The sequence below is a fragment of the Myxocyprinus asiaticus genome, chromosome 7 (genome assembly GCF_019703515.2).
Source record: "Myxocyprinus asiaticus isolate MX2 ecotype Aquarium Trade chromosome 7, UBuf_Myxa_2, whole genome shotgun sequence".
Classification (NCBI taxonomy): Eukaryota; Metazoa; Chordata; class Actinopteri; order Cypriniformes; family Catostomidae; genus Myxocyprinus; species Myxocyprinus asiaticus.
Window position 1 is genome coordinate 18,351,111 of NC_059350.1, and position 26,678 is coordinate 18,377,788.

Sequence of the window (26,678 nt, forward strand, 5' to 3'; positions counted from 1 at the left end):
CAGTAGATGGGGATGTGAAGAAAACAACACAAAACAAAAACAGTAAAGAGAAATAAGCAGAACCTGGTGGTGGACGAATGCATCCTGGAGGGGAGCCAGTATCTATACAGTGCATCCGGAAAGTATTCACAGCGCTTCACTTTTTCCACATTTTGTTATGTTACAGCCTTATTCCAAAATGGATTAAATTCATTATTTTCCTCAAAATTCTACAAACAATACCCCATAATGACAACATGAAAGAAGTTTGTTTGAAATCTTTGCAAATTTATAAAAAAAAAAAAAAAAAGGAAAAAAGTATTCATAGCCTTTGCTCAATACTTTGTTGAAGCACCTTTGGCACCAATTACAGCCTCAAGTCTTTTTGAGTATGATGCTACAAGCTTGGCACACCTATTTTTGGGCAGTTTCTCCCATTCTTCTTTGCAGGACCTCTCAAGCTCCATCAGGTTGGATGGGGAGCATCGGTGCACAGCCATTTTCAGATCTCTCCAGAGATGTTCAATCGGGTTCAAGTCTGGGCTCTGGCTGGGCCACTCAAGGACATTCACAGAGTTGTCTCGTAGCCACTCCTTTGTTATCTTGGCTGTGTGCTTAGGGTCGTTGTCCTGTTGGAAGATGAACCGTCGCCCCAGTCTGAGGTCCAGAGCGCTCTGGAGCAGGTTTTCATCAAGGATGTCTCTGTACATTGCTGCATTCATCTTTCCCTCGATCCTGACTAGTCTTCCAGTTCCTGCCACTGAAAAACATCCCCACAGCATGATGCTGCCACCACCATGCTTCACTGTAGGGATGGTATTGGCCAGGTGATGAGCAGTGCCTGGTTTCCTCCAGATATGATGCTTGCCATTCAGGCCAAAGAGTTCAATCTTTGTTTCATCAGACCAGAGAATTTTGTTTCTCATGGTCTGAGAGTCCTTCAGGTGCCTTTTGGCAAACTCCAGGCGGGCTGTCATGTGCCTTTTACTGAGGAGTGGCTTCCGTCTGGCCACTCTACCATACAGGCCTGATTGGTGGAGTGCTGCAGAGATGGTTGTTCTTCTGGAAGGTTCTCCTCTCTCCACAGAGAAACGCTGGAGCTCTGTTAAAGTGACCATCGGGTTCTTGGTCACCTCCCTGACTAAGGTCCTTCTCCCCCGATCGCTCAGTTTGGCTGGGCAGCCAGCTCTAGGAAGAGTCCTGGTGGTTCCAAACTTCTTCCATTTATGGATGATGGAGGCCACTGTGCTCATTGGGACCTTCAATGCTGCAGAAATTGTTCTGTACCCTTCCCCAGATTTGTGCCTCGATACAATCCTGTCTCGGCGGTCAACAGACAATTCCTTGGACTTCATGGCTTGGTTTCCAAATCATGTCCAATCAACTGAATTTACCACAGGTGGACTCCAATCAAGTTGCAGAAACATCTCAAGGATGATCAGTGGAAACAGGATGCACCTGAGCTCAATTTTGAGTGTCATGACAAAGGCTGTGAATACTTACACTATATTGCCAAAAGTATTCGCTCACCCATCCAAATAATTGAATTCAGTGTTCCAATCACTTCCATGGCAACAGGTGTATAAAATGAAGCACCTAGGCATGCAGACTGCTTCTACAAACATTTGTGAAAGAATGGGCCGCTCTCAGGAGCTCAGTGAATTCCAGCGTGGTACTGTGATTGGATGCCACCTGTGCAACAAGTCCAGTCGTGAAATTTCCTCGCTACTAAATATTCCACAGTCAACTGTCAGTGGTATTATAACAAAGTGGAAGCGATTGGGAATGACAGCAACTCAGCCACGAAGTGGTAGGCCACGTAAAATGACAGAGCGGGGTCAGCGGATGCTGAGGCGCATAGTGCGCAGAGGTCGCCAACTTTCTGCAGAGTCAATCGCTACAGACCTCCAAAGTTCATGTGGCCTTCAGATTAGCTCAAGAACAGTGCGTAGAGAGCTTCATGGAATGGGTTTCCATGGCCGAGCAGCTGCATCCAAGCCATACATCACCAAGTGCAATGCAAAGCGTCGGATGCAGTGGTGTAAAGCACGCCGCCACTGGACTCTAGATCAGTGGAGACGCGTTTTCTGGAGTGACGAATCACACTTCTCCATCTGGCAATCTGATGGATGAGTCTGGGTTTGGCGGTTGCCAGGAGAACGGTACTTGTTTGACTGCATTGTGCCAACTGTGAAGTTTGGTGGAGGGGGGATTATGGGTTGGGGTTGTTTTTCAGGAGCTGGGCTTGGCCCCTTAGTTCCAGTGAAAGGAACTCTGAATGCTTCAGCATACCAAGAGATTTTGGACAATTCCATGCTCCCAACTTTGTGGGAACAGTTTGGGGATGGCCCCTTCCTGTTCCAACATGACTGCGCACCAGTGCACAAAGCAAGGTCCATAAAGACATGGATGAGCGAGTTTGGTGTGGAAGAACTTGACTGGCCTGCACAGAGTCCTGACCTCAACCCGATAGAGCACCTTTGGGATGAATTAGAGCGAAGACTGCGAGCCAGGCCTTCTTGTCCAACATCAGTGTCTGACCTCACAAATGCGCTTCTGGAAGAATGGTCAAAAATTCCCATAAACACACTCCTAAACCTTGTGGAAAGCCTTCCCAGAAGAGTTGAAGCTGTTATAACTGCAAAGGGTGGGCCGACGTCATATTAAACCCTATGGATTAAGAATGGGATGTCACTTAAGTTCATATGCGTCTAAAGGCAGATGAGCGAATACTTTTGGCAATATAGTGTATGTACATGTGATTTGTTTTCATTTTTTATTTTTAATAAATTTGCAAAGATTTCAAACGAACTTCTTTCACATTGTCATTATGGGGTATTGTTTGTAGAATTTTGAACAAAATAATGAATTTAATCAATTTTGGAATAAGGCTGTAACATAACAAAATGTGGAAAAAGTGAAGCGATGTGAATATTTTCTGGATGCACTGTAAAAGCCCTGTCTGACCTGTCAGATCATTCTATATTATAAAATATAGCTCAGGAAGAGAGAGGCAACCATTTGAACAGTAATAGCCAGATAGTGTCATGAAACATGCAACTGTCACATACAGTATCCCACATGTTCAGCATAGGTATATAAGAAAATCTATATGCATGAAAACATGCAGTTCAGGATTTCGGCTACTGTAATTTGTGGGAACATCAATTTGCTGAGAAATAAAATGCTTTCCCCGCGATGTATCCGTCTGAATGTCAGATCCAGTCACCATAAGGGTTGTGGATTTAAATTTCTGCCCTTGAGGCCCTCAAAAACAAATGTTTTGCTTTAGCTGTGAACCAGCAAACCTAATTTCACTGCTGCACTTATCAGATACCACCTGATTAATTGAACTCTGTACACTCAGGAGAAAAACAACAGAATTCCCTTGAGAAGTTTTAAATGGCTTTAAATGTTGAAAATTTTTTTTACATGCACTTTAAAAGTTTGATTCAGTAGGACTAAAACAATAATTTTTAAAATGTCATGTAAACGCTTTAGCCCGACTACTCCAAGTCAGACTAACACAACTAGATAATGCAATTGTATCTCAGCTTCATCCAGCATGTATAGACATTATTGGACCACACTTGGTCTCGACGTTGTGCGCATGCATGTTCTGAAAGGCATGTTCTGAGAGGTGATGCGCGTTGTGTATTTAACCCAGCATATTTGACGTCCTTCCGCACTGTGTCATGTACACTTGGACTGACAGATGAACACACCACCCTAACTTTACGTTATTTGCCACTTTTTTTCAGGAAATTATGGGGAGAGGCAAAGGGAACAGGCCAGATTCAAAACTTTGTCTCCAACATGAGCACCACAACTTAATATGTGTGCATTTAATGTTACTGTTCAGGGGTTCTTTTCTCAAAAGCATCGTTAGCCAACTATGGTCGCAAGCTCCATCATTAGCAGCATAGTTTAATGATTTGGTGTTTCCAAACAGCATCACAATGTTGTGTGGTTGGAACTACAGCTCTCTTCACCTGTGATTATAATCATAGTTCCTTGTTTGTTTACTGTGTGGACATAATTTGACTTCGCTGAGGCATCTATATCTTTCATTCAATACATAAATGTCATTCTTTTAAGACTTTGACCACGTTTACATGCACTTAAGAAAACTGGTGTTCTGAAATGTCACGTAGACGTGAATGCAGCCTTTTAAAGGGATTGAAGACGGTTAAGAGAAAGCACTTTAACACACATTGCTTCTGTCAGAGAACACTGCTTACATGTCCATGTTAACGCATAAGAGAATTTCTAATATATTTTTGAAGAGTGTGCATGTGAGTACGTGCTCAAGTGCATCAGGGGAACCCAAAAGTCTGATGTAAAAGGAAACCTCAGTATTTCACGCATATAGTGCACGCAGCTTTCATGTCTTCAGCAGCTTTCGTGCATTAAACATCTTTCTGGAGTATGTGTAAATGAGCTATTATTATTTGATACCCACAGAATTTATTACTCCACCTCCTGTGTAACATCATTAACGACAGCTCTATATTGTTGAACTAATGTGGTTTGAATGATGGATAAGTGACATAGTTACTATGGTTTTGGGAAACAATTGTGACTAGCTAGTTAATTTCTCCAACGATGCATCGTACTATGGTGTTTAAGAAGTAAGTTACATAGTTGTACGGGAAACGCACCCCTGGCCAACGCATTGCTGTGTTGTTGTTCTTGTTCAGTTGGCTAAACATGAGCAACAAATGAGGGATGTTCTCCACATTGCTTTTCTGAAATACAATAAAAAGTGAAAAGAAGTCAACTGTGTCGTGTGTCAATTACATATTATTTATTATAAAAAGTTTACAGTAACTGTTACATTTATACTTACAGCTATACCATTGTTCCATCAACCTCTAACTTTCATTTCTTAGTTTATTGTTGATTAAGTATTGTTTGTTTTGTTTGTTTTTCTTCTCATATGAAGTTATGTAGTATGTTTCTAAAACTCTTAAGCAGACATGCTGGCTTTCGCACTGAGATACTTATTCACATTCAGTCCGTTGGCAGGTTACACATTGAGCGCCACAAGCTTTTATATGGGATGTAAATAAAAGCCTTGCACCAAGCTTTTCACTGGAACACTGTCTGCAGCACTTGAAAGGGTTTTAAAATTTAAACTTAACATCAAACAACAAAGTGCAAAAAAAAAACCAAAAAAAAAACTTTTTCATCAAGATGACATAGTAATGATCATCTCAAAATGTTAAGGTTCAGACATGTTCTCTCATACAGTAGAACATGTCTGAAGATAACATGTAAAAATGTCACATTCATTCACTTTCTAAAATCCCAGAAACTTGACAAGACAGCAGCAGATTCTTAAAATGGACCTGTCACCTGTTCGGGCAGAATAAATAATATTTTAGTTATTGACAAATCTGTAAGAAATAGGTCCACCTCCAGACACTGACTCTTTGGCGTAAGACTTATACAGAGATTTGTTCTTGCCAAGGGAAAATCTATGGCAGCGAAAACATCCGAGAGAAGCTAATGGTGCAGAGCCTTATGAGAACAATTAATGATCAATACATCACAGAGCTCATTTAAATGGAAGTGTAAAACCAGACCACCTCCTCCAAATCCAGCCAAATGGATGGACTGTGAACATTACTAATGTGTCTCTTTTTGGCTTCATGCTCTAATAATGACGGTCAGGAAAAGAGCACTAAAACCTTGTAATTTGTGCTTAATAATGTTCTTACATCATGTCCTAACCAGGCGCAATGCAACAGAGCAACAATCGATAAAAGCTATCTCATCAATGGTATCTCAGTTTTTGTTTTAACCAGCCACGAACGTGACATGGATTTTTGTTTGAGGCAAAATTTCAAAGCATTAGCCTAAATAAGGTGTGTAATTTGAGCAAATAATTAATAATGCCGGCTCTCCCTTCTTACTGCTATTTATGTCATATGACAGCAAACATTAAACAAACAAAAGCCTAAAAATCACTTGGCTGATTAATTCTAATTAGATTAATTTCTCATTTAGATGACAAAATCTTAATTAAAACATTGTGTAAATGTGGCCAGCCACGGATCGTTAAAACGCTGATGTCTAGCTCAAGCTGTGCAGCTTTGCAGGGTGGATTCTGTGAACATGCTGTGAGAATCAGCTCTACTCACTTTGGATGTCTGATGTCAGGAAGGGAGCGGTCCAGAGCGATATTGTTGCTGACGTAGATGTTGAAGCCGTTCTCTTTGTACACTGAGTCATCACACTCGTCCTCTGTGAGCGGGAATGGTTTCCCATGCTCCCCTTTCCCTGAAACAGATCCGGTCAGACATCAGCGACCATGCTGTGCACAGTAAGGATGTTGGCAAGGTGAGCAAGTGTGTACTAACAATGACACATATCATCATTCCACAGATGGAAAGTACTGCTGTGAGAGCTGACAGTTTATTTTATTTTTTCCAGACTGAACAGCTGAAACAGCTTAACTGAGGAACCTGGCCCTTCCCTGACCAGCGCTACAGATGAAAACTCAAAATGCTGACTGAGTTGCTGGCTCATACACTGTACATTATGGTCTCTGCTGCTGTCTACTGTGAATCAGCCTGTCTGTAACACCCCTGCACAGTAGGCATGACAAGCACACTTCAGCTGCATGTCTACCATAGTTGATGGTTTTTTTTTAAGTGCAATAAAAGCTTGTGAACATTCATTTGAATTAACCCCATTTCCAAAGGAAAAGAAAAACATGTTTCGAATGCCATGCGCGTGAGTAGATGATGACAGAAATCTCATTTTTTTGCATGAATTATCCCTTAAAAATGCTAAAATAAGCACAGGCTGAAGTAAAGTACACAACATTGATTTTTGAGATGAGATTTTGATTACACACTAGAATTAGCAATATAGTAGCAATTCTACTTTGAATGGTTTTCTTATGTCCTGAGTAGGTAATTGACTGAGCTGTGCAACTAATATCTCCCTGAGAACATCTTTTCGCCTGAATCATTAAATACCATTTGTAAACATTTTACAATGTTTAAATGTCAAATGGATACTTTAATATAGCATGCTTCCCTACAGCTCTACAATGCATACATACATTTTCAAAACATAGCCTTCCAGACATACATTGTATTTTTTTTTTTTAACTGGATAAGCTCTTAAAACATTGTTAACAACTGCTGGGACATCGGTATGACTACTTTCCCTGCTGTATGCTTGCAGAAAGAAAAATTACATTAGTATTCTATAACTACATTTCCATCAAAGGATTTTTTGCGAAAAAGGTGTTAGCGCATCAAAATAAAGCTGAAGGAAACAAAAATTATTGCTAAAATTTCACAAGTGTCAGCATAATATTTTTCCATTTAACTCTAGCGCATAAACTCTATGTCGATACTTCAAATGTTGTGAAAAACTGGTTAGGAAACACTTTTTGTTTGCAAAAATTGGCATTAATGCAAAAATGTAGTCATATCACAAAATTTACCCCAATCGTTAGCCTGTGTTAATCATGACGACAAGGTATACATCTTTGTAAGCCAATTTATTGTAGGCTACGTGATTATGGATTGATCTTAACAGCATATAGATCCGATGCTGCAAACATGACACTTCCAGGAATGCCAACAGAAATACCTTGTATCATGCACATCAACAAGTGCACGGAGAACAAATGAATGGCCACTGTTTGTGTTTAATTTAATCGTGGTAGCCATCCGTTTATTTAAGTTGCTTTTCCACATATAATTTCTATGCACAAAGATGTTTTAAATTAAAAATGAATACACAATACTAGGATAAAAGCATCAGTGTGCTTTTTTGGAACACTAACATATAGCCCAGTTCTATAAAATGATTGTTTAGCTTACTTTTGAAAAAATGCCGGCAAAATTCCCTGCATTAAATAAAATAAATTAGCCTACCAAATGAATAAAGCATTAAATAAAATAATTACCAAATTAAAAAAAAAAAAAAAAAAAAAATATATACACTATATTGCCAAATGTATTCGCTCATCTGCCTTTAGACGCATATGAACTTAAGTGACATCCCATTCTTAATCCATAGGGTTTAATATGACGTCGGCCCACCCTTTGCAGCTATAACAGCTTCAACTCTTCTGGGAAGGCTTTCCACAAGGTTTAGGAGTGTGTTTATGGGAATTTTTGACCATTCTTCCAGAAGCGCATTTGTGAGGTCAGACACTGATGTTGGACGAGAAGGCCTGGCTCGCAGTCTTCGCTCTAATTCATCCCAAAGGTGCTCTATCGGGTTGAGGTCAGGACTCTGTGCAGGCCAGTCAAGTTCTTCCACACCAAACTCGCTCATCCATGTCTTTATGGACCTTGCTTTGTGCACTGGTGTGCAGTCATGTTGGAACAGGAAGGGGCCATCCCCAAACTGTTCCCACAAAGTTGGGAGCATGGAATTGTCCAAAATCTCTTGGTATGCTGAAGCATTCAGAGTTCCTTTCACTGGAACTAAGGGGCCAAGCCCAGCTCCTGAAAAACAACCCCACACCATAATCCCCCCTCCACCAAACTTCACAGTTGGCACAATGCAGTCAGACAAGTACCGTTCTCCTGGCAACCGCCAAACCCAGACTCGTCCATCAGATTGCCAGATGGAGAAGCGTGATTCGTCACTCCAGAGAATGCATCTCCACTGCTCTAGAGTCCAGTGGCGGCGTGCTTTACACCACTGCATCCGACGCTTTGCATTGCACTTGGTGATGTATGGCTTGGATGCAGCTGCTCGGCCATGGAAACCCATTCCATGAAGCTCTCTACGCACTGTTCTTGAGCTAATCTGAAGGCCACATGAACTTTGGAGGTCTGTAGCGATTGACTCTGCAGAAAGTTGGCGACCTCTGTGCACTATGCGCCTCAGCATCCGCTGACCCCGCTCTGTCATTTTACGTGGCCTACCACTTCTTGGTTGAGTTGCTGTCATTCCCAATCGCTTCCACTTTGTTATAATACCACTGACAGTTGACTGTGGAATATTTAGTAGCGAGGAAATTTCACGACTGGACTTGTTGCACAGGTGGCATCCTATCACAGTACCACGCTGGAATTCACTGAGCTCCTGAGAGCGGCCCATTCTTTCACAAATGTTTGTAGAAGCAGCCTGCATGCCTAGGTGCTTCATTTTATACACCTGTGGCCATGGAAGTGATTGGAACACATGAATTCAATTATTTGGATGGGTGAGCGAATACTTTTGGCAATATAGTGTATATATATATATATATATATATTTATTTTTTTTTTTTTTTTTTTTTTTTTTTTTTTTGACCTATATATGCCTTTTCTTTACACAAACTTAAATGAGCCTTACTCTGTTCTGTAGACGAATAAAGTCGGATGAATGACATTCTCAGAATGTTCTACACTTTTTTTAAGACTATAAACTATCAGAACTATTTGTCCAATGCTGAGTTCGCTTTCAGAAAACAAGCTTTTGAACATTTTAAAACTTTTAAATATTTTAAATCTAACCCTCTTTACCTCGGATCGCATTTGCTGAGCTTCTTCAGAAAATGTAAATTGCATTATGACGCTAAAATTAATTTTAGATGACAATAAAGTTCGGCTGGTCATTAAAAGTTGTTGGACAAATATGCGGGACATAATGCAGTTGTGATGACAATGCTTAGATTAGATGATTTTTCAAAATAGCCTATTGAATATCAGGAATGTATTATACTGTATATGTAAACCCTGATATTACACCGCATACATTTTTCTTTAATAGCAGTGCACACAGCATATACACATCGATGGATGGTCCTTATACTAAGACCGAAAATTTCCTTTCTTTCGGGTCGGAACCGGTGGCAACCTACAATAGGCGTAACATCAGGACCAATATCAGAAGGGCAACAGCTCCCTTTTGATTGCAATTTCGTCTTCTGACTGCTTTATTTGTGAAATTAAAATGACAGTAAGCTGTCTAATTTCAATGAACTGTCTCAATACTCTCTTCATTTTACCAAAACTTCGGAGGATAAAAAATTAGGGACATCTGGGAGGTGAAAGGAACACAATTAGCGATAAACACTCATTTCTGTATGGAAACGGCTTAAGGGCAGATTTCTTTTGCGATAAACCAACACTTATGCGACAAAGGTTTTTTTTATGCATGACGTCATCATGCACACAATTTTTATCGATAAAAGGCCATTTGAATGGAAACAGGCAGAACACGGCAAATTTCCCCAACTTTTTTTTTTTTCATTTTCACTTTGTCAATAACAAAATGGATGTGGATGGAATCTAGGCTTATAGAATGCTATTCCAAAATTGTTCAAAATTAGTATAGCAAAGTCTGAAAAGTGTTTTATCCTTCATACATTAGAGGTAATGCAGTTCTGAATTTACTAGGAGTTAATGGACTCATTAATTTTATTAATATAAACTAATATTTCACGTGTGCCAAACAGCCATACTACACGTTTACCTGTATATGAAATTTAACTGATCAAAACGTTAATAACTTTTCTTGCTGTTTTTTAAAAGAAATGTTTTGTGTCTTAAAATAGCATGATTATGTAGAGGGTAGAAAATGTTCAAATATTTTGCCTGCTTTGATTTTCATTTTTATAATCCTGGATTTTCTATGAAAGTCAAAACCAAGCCACCATCCTGTAATTAACGCATTCTGACAGATCTTTTGTACAATCTTCAAAAAAACAACATTTAATGCAAGGCATCCGGTTTGATGTGCAAAAAATAGAAATTTTCAAAAACAAAATAACCCAGGAGGGGATATTTGCCTTTATATTTTTTTAACTACGTAATTCTGCCAAAATTATTGACAACACTAATTAATCCATTACAAAGTTCCGAAATGATGTCATAATTTACATATATGCTTTTGCCAGTTCTGCTAATTAGGACCATTCATACAATAATACAGCTAGAGATAATTGTGGGTCTGAGTGTGTGTGTTCTGATTATACAGTATATGTAAGCGTTATTCGTTAAATACACCCCTTAGCGCATTTTAGTGCAAAGTCATCTCTCCACGTGCATATTTATGATAACCTCACACCCACGCCTCAGGCATTTTGTAGCATGATAACAGTTACAGAGAGCATTTAAATCATAATGCAAAGTTACAGATTTTAGTACTCCCACACAGCAGCCCTTTGTGTAACCGTGTTCATGTTTTTACCTCTTAAAAGCATTGTAAAACAGCTTTATACAAAGTTTATAATTGTTCAGAACTTTCAGGGCAAAGCATCAGAAATTCACCACAGATTTAATGGATGCATTTGCACGCTTGCCTAATCTGCATAATTCCTTTAGTGAATCAGGGACTAAACCAGCGCAGACAGTGTGTGCAAAGAAACTGTGTTTTTACCGGGTGCAATTTATTCTTAGTGAATTCCTCCCTTAGTATTCTGTCACAAGTCCAAGTCAAATCTCAAATCTCTTTGGGTAATAGTTTTTTTTTTTTTTTTTTTTTTTTTAAATATGGCATGTTAGTTTTATTAAACCAGTTGCAGGATTTATTAAATTCCATAAATGAAACGTTTATTATTTCTAGGGACCTTTTTATTTATTTATTTAATCTAAACTGTGTTGTGGCATTTAGATAAAATATTTCTAAAGAATTGATTTTCATGAATCTCTAATCTGGAGTCTAAGTCATGTCTCAAATCATTGTCATGGTCTAAAGCTGGGTTCACACTTGCCACAATTTTGCCATCTGAACAAATCTCAGGGATCATAAAATATTCTGGAATCAAATCATACAATCTGACAAGCAACAATATTAAAGGACTGTAAAATATTGTGGCGACTGTCAAGTTAATTTTTTTCAACTTAAGTGCAACTTAAGTCCAAGTCCCAGACTTGAGTTTCCATAGATAAGGTATTGTTAAAAGTGTTTTTGAAAATTTCTATTTTTTGCACATCAAACTGGATGCCTTGCATTAAATGTTTTTTTTTTTTTTTTTTTTTTAAGATGTTCTGTGGATGTTGATTCCTGCTCTTTTATTTTAAAAGTAAATTAAGGATCAGGACTTTATTGGGCATTAATTGTATGCTTCAGTAGAAATCTAAATAAAAAATTGAGATTGCCCACACCTATTTGCAATGTAATTTGTTATTCCTGTCAGACTAGATCTGGGCAGATCCATTATTCTTCCCAAGGATTCATGTACCAGAATCTCCAATGAACTAGGCTCATGAAAAATTAACAGGAGGATTTTTATAATGGAGGCTGCTATCATAAGATTTGTCACCAACAGATGGTGCACACTGAAAGCCCTCAGATAGAATGGTGCAGCATGCTCCAATGTGACGGGTCAACATGGAACAGTTGAGCCACGTGGGCCATATGCAGAAGGACGCGGTCCTACCTTCAGGCACCAGCAAAGCCATCCTCCCTCTAATCTGACAAATCAATCTGCTTAATACAGTGACTTCATTTCATTCCAAAGGGCCATAAAACAAGTCTCCTTATGTGTGCCTCTTCCTGATTAACTGTGCCTTTTGATATGTTTATCTGCTGCCATAGAACTTTAACCAAAAGGACACATTTGTTTGCTTTCCTGAGTACATGCATTTAGCTTTGGAGATTTAGGATATTCTTTATGTGTCGGCGGTTAAATATCATTCCCAGTGTAGAAGCAGAGCAATGTCAAAATTCATTCACCCAAAAAGCAATACAGGCACTTAAAAGATGAACTTAAAAAATATAGCTTATGTGCAGCTCTGCTAAGGCAACACAATAGCATTTATATTGAAAGAAAACACCATGTGGAATTCATTGGATTGCTGCATCTGTAGCATAATCACATGGAGAGATGAGACATGGTGTTATTGCTCGCAAAATACTAATAGTGTCTCTTTGGTGTCTTAAGTGGTGATGATCTATCCATGTCAGTTATTGACTTGAACTGTAATTGAAATTGTAGCCAAGTCTATGAATTTGGCACAATTTGCTTGGGCAAACATAAAATTCTCTTAAGAACCTTGGGAATCCTTGAAAACTGGACGAAAAATGTTGGATACAATAAACACCCAAGAGCCATTTATTTCCTTAACTGCTGTGGACCAAATCCAGCTAAAATTTAACGTAACAAAATACACCCTTACATTATTAACCAACCGTAAATTCAACTGGATCAATAAAGTCTCTTTAGCCACAGGGACGACCAGTTGATTTACAAAGACAGCATGGCAGGGATTCTAAAATAATGTCCTACCCCAAATGAAGGCCATAAAGAAAACGGCATCACCATCAAATCATCCCTCTTTAGCCAGGATGATTTCCTTTACGCTGTGATAATATTATGTTTCCATATGCTTTGAAAGGAACAAGAATGGCATATTTACTTATTTCTGAAATATTCTGTTAAGTCACTAGATTTAGTGCCCATACCAACACGTAGTTCATCTCGCCGGATGCTCTCATTATCATGCCAATCTCTTCTTTTCAAACCGTCTGTCCAGGTATAAATGTGACCATCATTTAAACCCAGTGATAAGCCCTGTGGAAACAGAAAACACTTTGTCAAAAAAGACATACAGTGGGGTCTAATAGTCTGAGATGACATTGACAATATGGATTTTTTTATTTCTGTATTATTATTCATACCAGTATCTAAACAAGGTTTTAGGATATTTAAAATTTTTAAACAAATAAAACTGATGATAATTCTGTACACTTTCAAGGTCTCTAATCAAATTTCACCCATTAATTTCTGTTTGTGTGTGCGTGTGTGTGTGTGTGTGTGTGAGAGAGTACATGTGTTCTGCACTGTGGATATGTTATAGTCTCACCCTTTTATTTCTGTCTGTCTGAGTTCTGCATTGAGGCTGAATTACTGATTTTACTTAACAAATTATAAAAAATAAAAAAAATATTATTATCTGTGTTATAGTCTCACCCATTCATTCCTGTGTGTGTTTGTGTGTGTGAGCGCATTTGTTCTGCATTGTGGATGTGTTATAGTCTCACCCCTTCATGTCAGTGTGTGTTCTGTATTGTGGCTGAACTATTGATTTTATTTGACAAATAAAAAAATATGAAAAAATTGCTCTGTGTTATAGTCTCGCCCATTCATTTCCTATGGTCGGTCAAATTGGGCCGCGAACAACAGAAGTATTGCTTTTTTGTCACGTGGCCTAAATTGACCTAATCCAGTCCAATTGTGTATGTGTGTGTGTGTGTGTGTGTGTGTGTGTGTTCTGATGGCAAATTTAGAAAAAGTAACCCTCGTATGATGAAATTATTAAGATTTCAATGATAGGCGTTGTTTGAACCGAAATTTATTTAGCTGAAATCACTGTAGGTGGCGACTTTATCATACATAACCAGAATGCTTTCCGATCTGATCTGTAAACACACAGAATATTTCAACGAGAGGCCAAAACGTCCTTTAGATTTGATCACCTGCACTAGTGATGGTAGATTACTCACGTTTATGCGTTAAGTTCGGGTAGCAACCCATAATCCTTTAAGCAATAGCACATACACAGTGCATATTTGCCTTCCTGGACAGATATCCACTGAGGATTTTTGATAATTCATGAGAGCGGCGTTGTGACTTAGTGCCAACAATCAGTTTCCAACATGCCAGCAGCACGGCGTGCCACATTTTTTGCCAGGCTGATTCTACAAATTTGGGAATCAAAAAGCATCTCAAAATGATCAGGCAGAGCAAAAAGAGCTGTGCAGTGTAGAGTGTACAGAGTCTGTTTATGTACAGCGATATGGTTCTCTGTTGTTCTCATGACGCTCCTATTTGTGCAATGGACATTTTTTTGGAATGTAAAATGTGGAGCACTAAAAGGTCTAAAAGGCCAATTTGATCCACAATTTACCCATTGTCACAAATAGACCCCTGATAACAGCCCTCTTCAGAGACAACGGGTGCTAATGCAGTGAGGAAGCAGGAATTGTTTGATGGAGGTGAAAAGCTTTGAGAGAAATGGATTCATAGTATGTCAGACATACATGCTATTTAATGCTTTGTCTTTCAACAAGCACCCCCATGGAGATGCTTCAGGTGAGTAAATCAGAACGGACTGAGGCTATACAATAATAGTTAATCCAGCCAAAAAAAAAAAAAAGCGATTTTTTTATTTTTTATAAAAATGATTTAGAGTGCTACTTAGCAGAGTGGATTATAGGAGGCAGCTTGGGAAAAAAAGAAAACTGCTGGCGGCCATGTTGGATGCAAGTGTGGTGACGCCTTCTTCCTCTGAGTCCACACTAATTGGTATTAGGGCTGCATACTGTACACTGTTGGTTACATTATGCTGTGAAGTCTGCACCTGGGTAGGATTCGTAAAATGGCATATACTGTAGTGACAGCAAAGGTGGCACTTGCAAGCACCCTTCTGAATCATACAATTACAAAAGTGACACGCTAAGGTTACTTGGACTTCACAGTCCACAACAAGTACATTATTTTGTATTCTAGAGCTAACATGGGACAAAATGGCCACACACTTTGATGAAAAACTGGCCACAGTAACTGGCAACACTTATGTCAGCATGAAAACACTGCCGTTTCTTTGCCACCTGAGTAAACTGCATGCTTAACAGTTTAACAGTGGAAATCAGTGAAACAACTTTCCAGTTAAATTGCTTTATCAGTAGTATGACTCCTACTGATGGATATAAATAAAGTACACCTATGGCTAAATCTCATGAAAAGCTGAAGGTCTACAAATAGCAGGCCTTTCAAATTCACTTGGCAAAGGAACAGTGCTATTTTTTTTTTTTTCATGTCCTGAATAAACTTTACACTCTTACGCAAACTGCAGCATTTAGGTACGTACTTCAGTCTCTGATGGCCTATATCTAGGGTTGTAAAAAGTTAAAATATTCTGGCACTGTCTGTCTTCAAGAATTAGAAATGTTAAAAGAATAAAAAAAGGCACAGCACAGCAATACAATGTTCCTAAAATTCCTCTTCTGCTCCAGAATAGTGAGGATAACGGCAACTTACCAGACACAGAAGAGCTTTGAAAACGTAGAAGTTTTTTTTTTTTCAAACTTTTCACTGACAAAGACTATTTTAAACCCTTGTGTGGCTTCATACACCTACACCATGTTTTTAATACAACCAATTTTTAGGGATTTGCCCATAAAATGCTTTTGTGTGCAGAAAAACTTTTTATACCACTGTTTAAGCATCGTTCATAAAAACAGCCCAAACGTCCTTTACTAGTTCAGTTACTGAAGTAGAAAACTTTTTTTTTTGTTTGTTTTTTTAGATAAATAAGGACAGAGTTGACTTTGTTTTGAAACAGATATTTCATTTATATAATATGATGCTTGTCTTTCTATCACTGTAAATAATGGTAACCATCCAATTGTTACCTTAAGGAGCTATTTCTACCTGATCTATTAAAATTAGTCTTGCTGGTGTAACTTAATGTAATCTGGTTGAGATGATGTTAAATAATAATTTTGATTTGAATAAAACCAGTTAATTTAGATTTTGCCAAATAAAGCACATTTTTAGATGAACATTTTTTCAGTGTATTTCTAAAGGCAAATTAATAAATCAATTATATTGACTGAGTATTAGTGGAAATTAGGGCTGGGAAATTTAACATGTTAATTTCTCTGATTAATAGTTGACTGTGTAAGCCTTAAAAAAAATAAAAAAAATAACAATTAATGCAGTATCCATTTTTAATGTTTTCCAAACTTCCTAGCACAAAAACTTATTGGGTGGAGCAGTGCACATTTATTAATTACGTTCAATGCATATCCTGGGTATAATAAACATGGGAGCAGATTTACTGTGAAGAATGGAAACTTCACCCACAAGCAGTGAGCCAGGTGTGGGAGAGATATGGTCAAGCTGCCGTATATCTTTGCATAGCTCAAAAAAGCTCACTCACTATCATCTGAACCAGTGTCAAAAATGAAACAGTGCGAGAGAGACCCAGCGTGTGCGTGATAGAGACTGAATGGCAGCCAGAGAAAATAACAGTTTTGAGGTTTTAAACTTCAGCAAATTAAACTTCAGCATTCAATTTGGTTTGTACCTGTATGCATAGTGTCTTATAATGCATTGGCAATGTATGTTTATCTTGCCAATAAAGCTTGATATAAATTTAATCTGCCCATTTGATCCTATTAATAAAAAATCCACTGGAAAAATCCACTGATTTTATGGAGTGCAAACTTATGCATTTATCAAAGATTTATACCTGTAAAAATATGTCTAATTAACTACATTTCACCCAACAAAATTTTTTATATATATACATATATACATATATATATATATATATATATATATATATATATATATAAGAACATTTTAAGATGTACATATAGTATTTAAATAATTAAAATAAGGCAGAGACTATTTACACCAAGTGTAAATAGCAACCAAAAGCATCTTCGTTGCACTAAGTGCAAAAATAATAATTCTCTCATCTTTTACTCACCCTTATACTGTCTCAAACTCATAAGACTTTCTTCTGTGAAACACAAACAAAGATATTTTGATGGAGTTATGATGTGAATATATCCATATAATTCAAGTCAATGGGGTCCAACACTTCCAAGCTCCAAAAAGGACATGAAGGCATCATTAAGGAAATCTATACTACTCAATTGGTTTAATCCATGTCTTCTGAAATGATATGATCGGTTTTGGGTGAGAAACAGACCACTATAAATTTTGCCATTTGCAGTCTCCTTGACACATCCACACATACCAAGACTCAAGATGGCGCCGAGTATGGCTGCTGCGTTGCGAGCTCCGACACAACTTAGCAATGGTTTGTTTGTTTTGTTTACAATTCTTATGTTTCTTGTCTTGGATGTTGCCTGCCTTATTGTCTACGACAGACAAACACTTTTGGACATTGGCTCAGCGATCTCACACCGTAAACCGGACTTCACATTCCTCAATGCCGACCCGCTGTTTACAAACACGCAAGCGGAGCCCTTTGTCTGGGCAGCACGGCCGCGGAAACGCAGGAGGAAAAGGGGAAACAGAGCCGGCGTTCTCATCAGAGTAAGACGCCGCGCAAATCGACCCCCGCTACCCACTATTCTACTGGCAAATGTTCAGTCTCTGGATAACAAGCTCTGCGAGCTGAAAGCGCGGATCTCTTTCCAACGAGAGACGAGGGACTGCTGCGTTATCTGCCTTACGGAAACTTGGATGTCTGCGGAGATTCCAGACTCAGCCATTGAACCCGCGGGGTTTTCCATGCTCCGAGCGGACAGAGCGAAAGACCTCTCAGGTAAAACTAGAGGAGGTGGTGTATGTTTTATGATCAACAAATCCTGGTGCGATCAGAGGAACATACATTCTATCAAGTCTTTCTGTTCTCCTGATCTGGAATTTCTTATGCTTCTGTGTCGACCATTCTGGCTACCGAGGGAATTCACAGCGGTCATTATCACTGCTGTGTACATCCCCCCACAAGCCGACACAGACCGGGCACTCAAGGAACTGTATGGGAGTATAAGTGAGCAGGAAACCGCGCACCCTGAGGCCGCGTTCATTGTGACCGGGGACTTTAATAAAGCCAGTTTAAAATCAGTCGCACCAAAATATCACCAGCACATTAGTTTCAACACACGAGGGGACCGGGTTTTGGACCATTGCTACTCTCCGTTCCGGGATGGCTACAAATCCCTCCCCCGCCCACCATTTGGAAAATCGGACCACTCTTCCATTCTGCTTCTGCCCGCTTACAGGCAGAAACTGAAACAGGAAGCACCCACCCTCAGAACGATCCAGTGCTGGTCGGACCAATCAGACTCTACGCTACAAGACTGTTTTGATCGCACGGACTGGGAGATGTTCCGGTCCGCCTCTGATGACGACATCGAGCTTTACGCTGATAGCGTAATGTGCTTCATCAGAACGTGTGTAGAGGAAGTGATTCCGACCAGAACTGTGCGAATCTATCCGAATCAGAAGCCGTGGATCAACAGCGATGTTCGCGCAGCACTTAATGTGCGGACCTCCGCTTTTAATTCCGGGAACGCGGAGGAGCATAAACAAGCCAGTTATGCCCTCCGAAAAACTATCAAAACAGCAAAACGCCAGTACAGGAGTAAGATTGAGGGACAGTTTAACACCACCAACTCTAGAAGCATGTGGCAGGGAATTAACATCATCACGGACTTTAAAGGGAATAAAAACTCCGCCATGAACACCGCTGCCTCTCTCCCAGATGAGCTAAATACTTTTTATGCTCGTTTCGAGGGAAATAACACCGCCCTCGCGGAGAGAGCTCTCACGGCCGAAGCTACAGAGGTTAGTTCACTCTCCGTCTCTGTAGCGGATGTAACCCGATCATTCCGACGGGTGAATATCCGCAAAGCCGCGGGTCCAGACGGCATTCCGGGCCGCGTCATCAGAGCGTGCGCGAACCAGCTGGCTGGTGTTTTTACGGACATTTTCAACCTCTCCCTCTCTTTGTCTGTAGTCCCCACATGCTTTAAAACATCCACCATTGTGCCTGTTCCAAAACAATCGAAAATAACTTGTTTAAATGACTGGCGTCCTGTTGCTCTGACCCCCATCATCAGCAAATGTTTTGAGAGACTAATCAGAGATTACATCTGCTCTGTATTACCACTCAATCTTGACCCGCTGCAGTTTGCTTACCGTAACAACCGCTCCACTGATGATGCCATTGCATCTACAATACACACTGCTCTCTCCCACCTGGAAAAAAAGAACACTTATGTGAGAATGCTGTTTGTAGACTACAGCTCAGCATTCAACACCATAGTGCCCTCCAAGCTAGATGAGAAACTCCGGGCTCTGGGCTTAAACAGCTCGCTGTGCAGCTGGATCCTGGACTTCCTGTCAAGCAGACGCCAGGTGGTTAGAATAGGCAGCAACATCTCCTCATCACTGACCCTCAACACCGGAGCCCCGCAGGGCTGTGTTCTCAGCCCACTACTGTATTCCCTGTACACACATGACTGTGTGGCAACACATAACTCCAATGCCATCATTAAGTTTGCTGATGACACGACGGTGGTAGGTCTGATCACTGACAATGATGAAACAGCCTACAGAGAGGAGGTGCACACTCTGACACACTGGTGTCAGGAGCACAACCTCTCCCTCAACGTCAGTAAGACAAAGGAGCTTGTGGTGGACTTCAGAAGAAAAGACAGAGAACACAGTCCCATCACCATCAATGGGGCACCAGTGGAGAGAGTCAGCAGCTTCAAGTTCCTGGGTGTCCACATCACTGAGGAACTCACATGGTCCGTCCACACTGAAGTCGTTGTGAAGAAGGCTCATCAGCGCCTTTTCTTCCTGAGACGGCTGAGGAAGTTTGGAATGAACCGCCACATCCTCACACGGTTCTACACCTGCACTGTGGAGAGCATCCTGACTGGCTGCATCTCCGCCTGGTACGGCAATAGCACCGCCCACAACCGCAAAGCACTGCAAAGGGTGGTGCGAACTGCCAAACACATCATCGGAGGTGAGCTTCCCTCCCTCCAGGAAATATATACAAGGCGGTGTGTGAAAAAGCTCGGAGGATCATCAGAGACTCCAGCCACCCGAGCCATGGGCTGTTCTCACTGCTACCATCAGGTAGGCGGTATCGCAGCATCAGGACACGCACCAGCCGACTCCATGATAGCTTCTTCCCCCAAGCAATCAGACTTCTGAACTCTTGATCTCCCACGATCAAAATACATCATCCCTGCACTTTATTACTCTTTTATCTCACACCGGACTGTCATAAATTATATTACTGTCATTATATTATGTCTCTCTTAACAACTGACTATCAACCGACAGCCTGAATGTCAATACAGTACAATACTGTACATTCTATATATATACTTTTTTCATATATATTTTAATTTTTATTGAATAATGTGTATCTATATAGTATCTATATAGTAAAAAAAAAAAAAAAAAAAAAAAACAAAAAACAAAAACAGCATATTGTATACTGTGCAATGTATGTTATTATTGTATATTGTTGAGTGTAATTGTGTATAACAGATGTTTAAATTGTGTTGTGTTAATTTGATGTTTTAAGTTGTGTAATTATGTATAACAGATGTTTAAATTGTGCTGTGTTAATTTGATGTTTTAAGTCGAGTTTAATTATGTATAACAGATGTTTAAATTGTGTTGTGTTAATTTGATGTTTATTGTAGATTGGCGTATGTCTCATCACTGTCACGACTGCTATGTTGATCGGAACTGCACCCAAGAATTTCACACACCATTGCACTTGTGTATATGGCTGTGTGACAATAAAGTGATTTGATTTGATTTGATTTGATCTTGACACAGCGCATGCTTCAGGCGCAAGGAAGTGTAATCAAGCTTCAAATCATGATCACACCTACAGTAGAGAAGGGTAAAAACACACACACAAACAGAGATTTCATGTACGTGCAGCAATGAATTCACTGTGATCTATAACTGTCATTCTGTGATGCCTGTGAGATCCGGTGAAATGAAGCACTCAAAGAGAATGAAGGTCTCGTTGTTGAAGGCATGGCCTTCTAAGAGAGACATTACAGGAGAACCACAATGGAAGATGGTACAATCAATGAGATATTTGATAATAAAACACAATAATGATAAATGGAAAAAAAAAAAAAAAAAAATATATATATATATATATATATATATATATATATATATATATATATACACACACCTTAGCCAAATACATTTAAACTCAGTTTTTCACAATTCCTGACATTTAATCATAGAAAACATTCCCTGTCTTAGGTCAGTTAGGATCACTACTTCATTTTAAGAATGTGGAATGTCAGAATAATAGTAGAGAGAATGATTTATGTCAGCTTTTATTTATTTCATCGCATTCCCAGTGGGTCAGAAGTTTGCATACACTTTGTTAGCATTTGGTAGCATTGCCTTTGAATTGTTTAAATTTGGTCAAACATTTTGGGTAGCCTTCCACAAACTTCTCACAATAAGTTGCTGAAATTTTGGTCCACTCCTCCAGACAGAACTGGTGTAACTGTGTCAGGTTTGTACACTGTAAAAAATTGCTGTTAATCTACGGTCAAATTCCTGCAGCAATCTAATGTGATTCTTAAATACAACTGTTTGCTGTTGTTTACAATTTTGCATTCTGGGAGATCAAGAGCATGCTCAATGTGAAGTGACTAGTTTTACAGTAAATAGCTGTTTTAAGCATGCCAAGTGCCTCTGTTTGCAAGGCATTAGGGGAAAATGAACATTCAAAATCATGATATCATATTTGTGAAAGATTGTGACATTTTGAACCGTATATTTTAACCCCGTCAAATGAGAAGTCAAACTACAAAAAGTATAAATCAACATTTGAAGCAATATTAAATGTAAAATGTTGCCAGGATTGAACAGTATATATTTTTATGAAAAACACAACAACCTGTACACAGTAAAATAACAGTATAGCACTGCATTTTGGGTTATAATGGTGAAATACCCATAAGCTATTGCACTTGAATAAGTTTGCATGCTTTGGCAATGCATTGGGGCTACAAAAATTGTAAATAAATAATAAATAAATAAACATGTACAAAGTTTTTAATTCAGACTTAATAGAAGTCTTGGTTTTATTTAATGTTGTTGTTTTGTTATCAATAGTGGTGTATGTTTGAAGTCACCATTATGGTTATTAGTGTTCTCTTGAGCTGGCACCTTGGACCTTCTTTATTATTATATCATGTTCTTCCAGCCAGTCAGTTTGAGTTTAAGTAAAACACAAGTTGTTGCACTGTGCTACTTGGAAGACAAAACCTAAGGTCAAACTGAATATCAGATCCTACCTTGCAAATGGCACTATATGTGGCAATAGTGATGCATTACACATAAAAAAAACATAAATGCAAAAACAGTAAAGGATATTTCAGCAAAATGGTATCAGCAAATTTAGTGTTTGATGTTTTTGATAAACTTACAGCTTAACACATGTTGTTAACAAGACACAAACAAATCAGCTCTCTGCATACATAACGCAACAATAGTGACAATTAACAAACATACTTTTATGTAAAAAAGTAAAAACTGAACATTAAAATACAGACTAACTTAGACTGCAACAAAAACAACATAAAAATAAACCAGTTAATAGTAAAACAAAGTAATTTCTTTATGCCACAGTGCATGCTGGGAACTTAGCTGTTAATTTCAACAACAATAGATAGTATGTAATTTGACAGCTATATGCTGCTAAATTATAGTTGTTTACTATAGCTGTAAAAACAGTATCTAGCTGTTAATTTCAGCAACAGCAAGACACCGTTAACTTTACAGTAATTTGCTGGCAAAACTGCTGCCAGTTCTTTACTGTTTTTTAACGGGAAAACCTTTAACAGTGTAGGCCTCCTTGCTCGCACATGCTTTTTCAGTTCTGCCCACAAATTTTCTGTCGGATTGAGGTAGGTCAGGGCTTTGTGATGGCCACTCCAATACCTTGACTTTGTTGTCCTTAAGCCATTTTGCCACAACATTGGAGGTATTCTTGGGGTCACTGCATTGTCCATTTGGAAGACCCATTTGCGACTGAGCTTTAACTTCCTGGCTGAAGTCTTGAGATGTTGCTTCAATATATCCACATAGTTTTCCTTCCTCATGATGCCATCTATTTTGTGAAGTGCACCAGTCCCTCCTGCAGCAAAGCACCCCCACAATATGATGCTGCCATCCCCATGCTTCACGGTTGGGATAGTGTTCTTCAGCTTGCAAGCCTCAACCTTTTTCCTCCAAACATAACAATGATCATTATGGCCAAACAGTTCAAATTTGTTTCATGTTCCAGAGGACATTTCTCCAGAAAGTAAGATATTTGTCCCCATGTGCACTTGCAAACTGTAGTCTGGCTTTTTTATGGTGGTTTTGGATCAGTGGCTTTTTCCTTGATGAGAAGCCTTTCAGGTTATGTTGATATAGATATTTGTCTACCCGTTTCCTCTAGCTTATTCACAAGGTCCTTTGCTGTTGTTCTGGGATTGATTTGCACTTTTCGAACCAAACTACATTCAACTCTAGGAGACAGAATGCATCTCATTCCTGAGCGGTATGATGGCTACATGGTCCAATGGTCTTTATACTTGCATACTATTGTTTGTACAGATGAACGCGGTACCTTCAGGGATTTGGAAATTGCTCCTAAGGATGAACCAGATTTGTGGAGGTCCACAATTTTTTTTCTGTGGTCTTGGCTGATTTCTTTTGATTTTCCCATAATGTCAAGCAAAATGTCACTGAGTTTGAAGGTAGGCATACATCCAGAGGTACACCTCCAATTCAGTACACCTCCTATCAGGAGGTAACTGGCTAATTGTCTAAAGGCTTGACATCATTTTCTGGAATTTTCCAAGCAGCTTAAAGGCACAGTTAACTTAGTGTATGTAAACTTCTGACCCACTGGAAATGTGAAATAGTCAATTAAATGTGAAACAATCTGTCTGTAAACAATTGTTGGAAAAATTACTTGTGTCATGCATGAAGTAGATGTCCTAAATGACTTGCCAAAACGTCATGGTAACTTTCCTAACCTCCGTTCCCTGATGGAGGGAATGAGACATTGTGTCGATGTATTGACACTAGGGGTCACTCTTGGGAGCCCCAAACACCTCTGAACTTTTTTTTTAAAAGGCCAATGAGAATTGGTGAGAGGAATTTGCATGCCACTCCCCTGGACAAAGCATGCTGACCGGGGGCAGAAGGGCCCCTGCCCAAGTAAGACGCAGTTTACTGACAAGGAAACGATTTTGCGGAAAATATCACATGGGGTTGCCTTCAGGGAACCATTACATGTGGAGCACCTATCTCAGTACAGGGGCTCATTAGCACACGTACTGGGCCAGTCAGCAAGTTTCTCTGCAAACTCAGCTGCCAGAGGGCTAAGGAGGAAAGTCATCCAGGGATCACAGTCTGTGAACACGACAGGGAGTCAAGAACGCACGTCTTCCCCTCAAGGGAGGGGAAAGGCGCTATGCGCAAATGGTACACCAGGCCAGTTGTCCTGGAACTTACCTGCTCGTGCCTGCCAATACACGGGACGAGACCGGCTCAACCCGGAGATTGTAGAACCTCGCAAAGGTGTTGGGTGCTGCCCAGCCCGCTGCTTTGCAGATGTCTGCCAAAGATGAGCCACTGGCCAGGGCCCAGGAGGCCGCCACACTCCTGGTAGAGTGGGCTCGTAACCCCGCAGGGGATGGCACGTCCTGAGCCTGATATGCCATCGTGATGGCATCAATGACCCAGTGGGTGATCCACTGTTTGGAGACAGTGCTTCCTTTCCGCTGTCCACCAAAGCAGACAAAGAGTTGCTCGGAGCTTCTAAAGCTCTGCGTGCGATCCAAATAGATGCGTAAAGCTCGCACCGGACACAGCAACGCCAAGACTGGGTCTGCCTCCTCCTAAGGCAGCGCTTGCAGGTTCACCACCTGATCCCTAAAAGGGGTTGTGGGAACCTTGGGCACATAGCCCGGTCAGGGTCTCAGGATCACGTGAGAGTAACCCAGACCGAACTCCAAGCAAGATTTGCTGACAGAGAACACTTGCAGGACCCCTACCCTCTTGATGGAAGTGAGCGCAGGAGGGCAGTCTTCAAAGAAAGTGCCCTGACTCCAAGGGCTCAAAGGGAGCTCCCCGTAGACCCTGAAGGACTACAGAGAGATCCCACGGGGCGACGAGATGCGGTCTAGAGGGGTTCAACCTCCTAGCACCTCTCAGGAACCTGATGATCAAGTCGTGCTTCCCTAAGTACTTACCATCTACCACATTGTGATGAGCCGAAATAGCAGCTACATACACCTTCAAGGTGGAGGGGGACAGCCGACCCTCCAACCTCTCCTGCAGGAAGGAAAGCACCGAGCTGACTGAGCATCTCTGGGGGTCTTCGCGTCGGGAAGAACATCACTTAGCGAACAGACGCCACTTCAAGGCATACAGGTGCCTCATAGAGGGAGCCCTAGCCTGAGTGATCGTGTCTACCACCGCGGGCGGTAGGCCACTTAAGTCCTCCGCATCCTGTCCAAGGGCCAGATGGTTGTGGGTGCCAGATGGTGCCCCATCCATGAGAAAGAAGGTCCTTCCTCAGGAGAATTTGCCAGGGGGGGCTGTTGTGAGGAGCGTGAGATCCGAGAACCATGTCTGGGTGGGCCATTAGGGTGCTACTAGGATGACATGCTCCCCGTCCTCCCTGACCTTGCACAGGGTCTGTGCAAGTAGGCTCACTGGGGGAAACGCATACTTGCATAGTCCAGGGGGCCAGCTGTGTGCCAATACGTCTATACCGAGAGGTGCCTTGGTCAGGGCATACCAAAGTGGGCAGTGGGAGGATTCCCGGGAAGCAAACAGGCCTACCTGTGCTCGACCAAATTGACTCCAAATCAGCTGGACCAGCTGAGGGTGGTGTCTCCACTCTCCCCTGAGGGTAACCTGATGTGACAGCGCATCCGCTGCAGTGTTGAGGTCGCCCGGGATATGAGTGGCTCGTAGCGACTTGAGGCACTGCTGACTCCAGAGGAGGAGACGGCAGGAGAGTTGTGACATGCAATGGGAGCATAGACCAGCTTGGCGGACAGTAGCGTCGCTGTGTTGTCCGTCCGGACCAACACGTGTTTGCCCTGGATCAATGGCCGAAACCTCCGCAGGGCGAGCAGTACTGCCAACAACTCTAGGCAGTTGATGTGCCAACGCAGCCGCGAGCTAGTCCAAGAGCCGGTGGCTGTGTGCCCGTTGCATATGGCGCCCC

At 40.6% G+C, this 26,678-nt stretch overlaps 1 protein-coding gene across 4 annotated transcripts in view; it reads right to left on the reverse strand.

Annotated features, from left to right (window-relative positions):
* The window catches only part of galntl6 (polypeptide N-acetylgalactosaminyltransferase like 6), a 339,132-nt gene that overhangs the window by 244,552 nt on the left and 67,902 nt on the right, over positions 1-26,678 (reverse strand). For all 4 annotated transcript variants that reach the window (XM_051702941.1, XM_051702940.1, XM_051702938.1 and 1 more), the window contains exons 3-4: positions 13,354-13,462; positions 6,126-6,264 (exon numbers count right to left, since the gene is read on the reverse strand). In XM_051702941.1, coding sequence (XP_051558901.1) covers positions 6,126-6,264; positions 13,354-13,462 — 248 coding nt within the window. The remainder of the gene's footprint in view (positions 1-6,125; positions 6,265-13,353; positions 13,463-26,678) is intronic.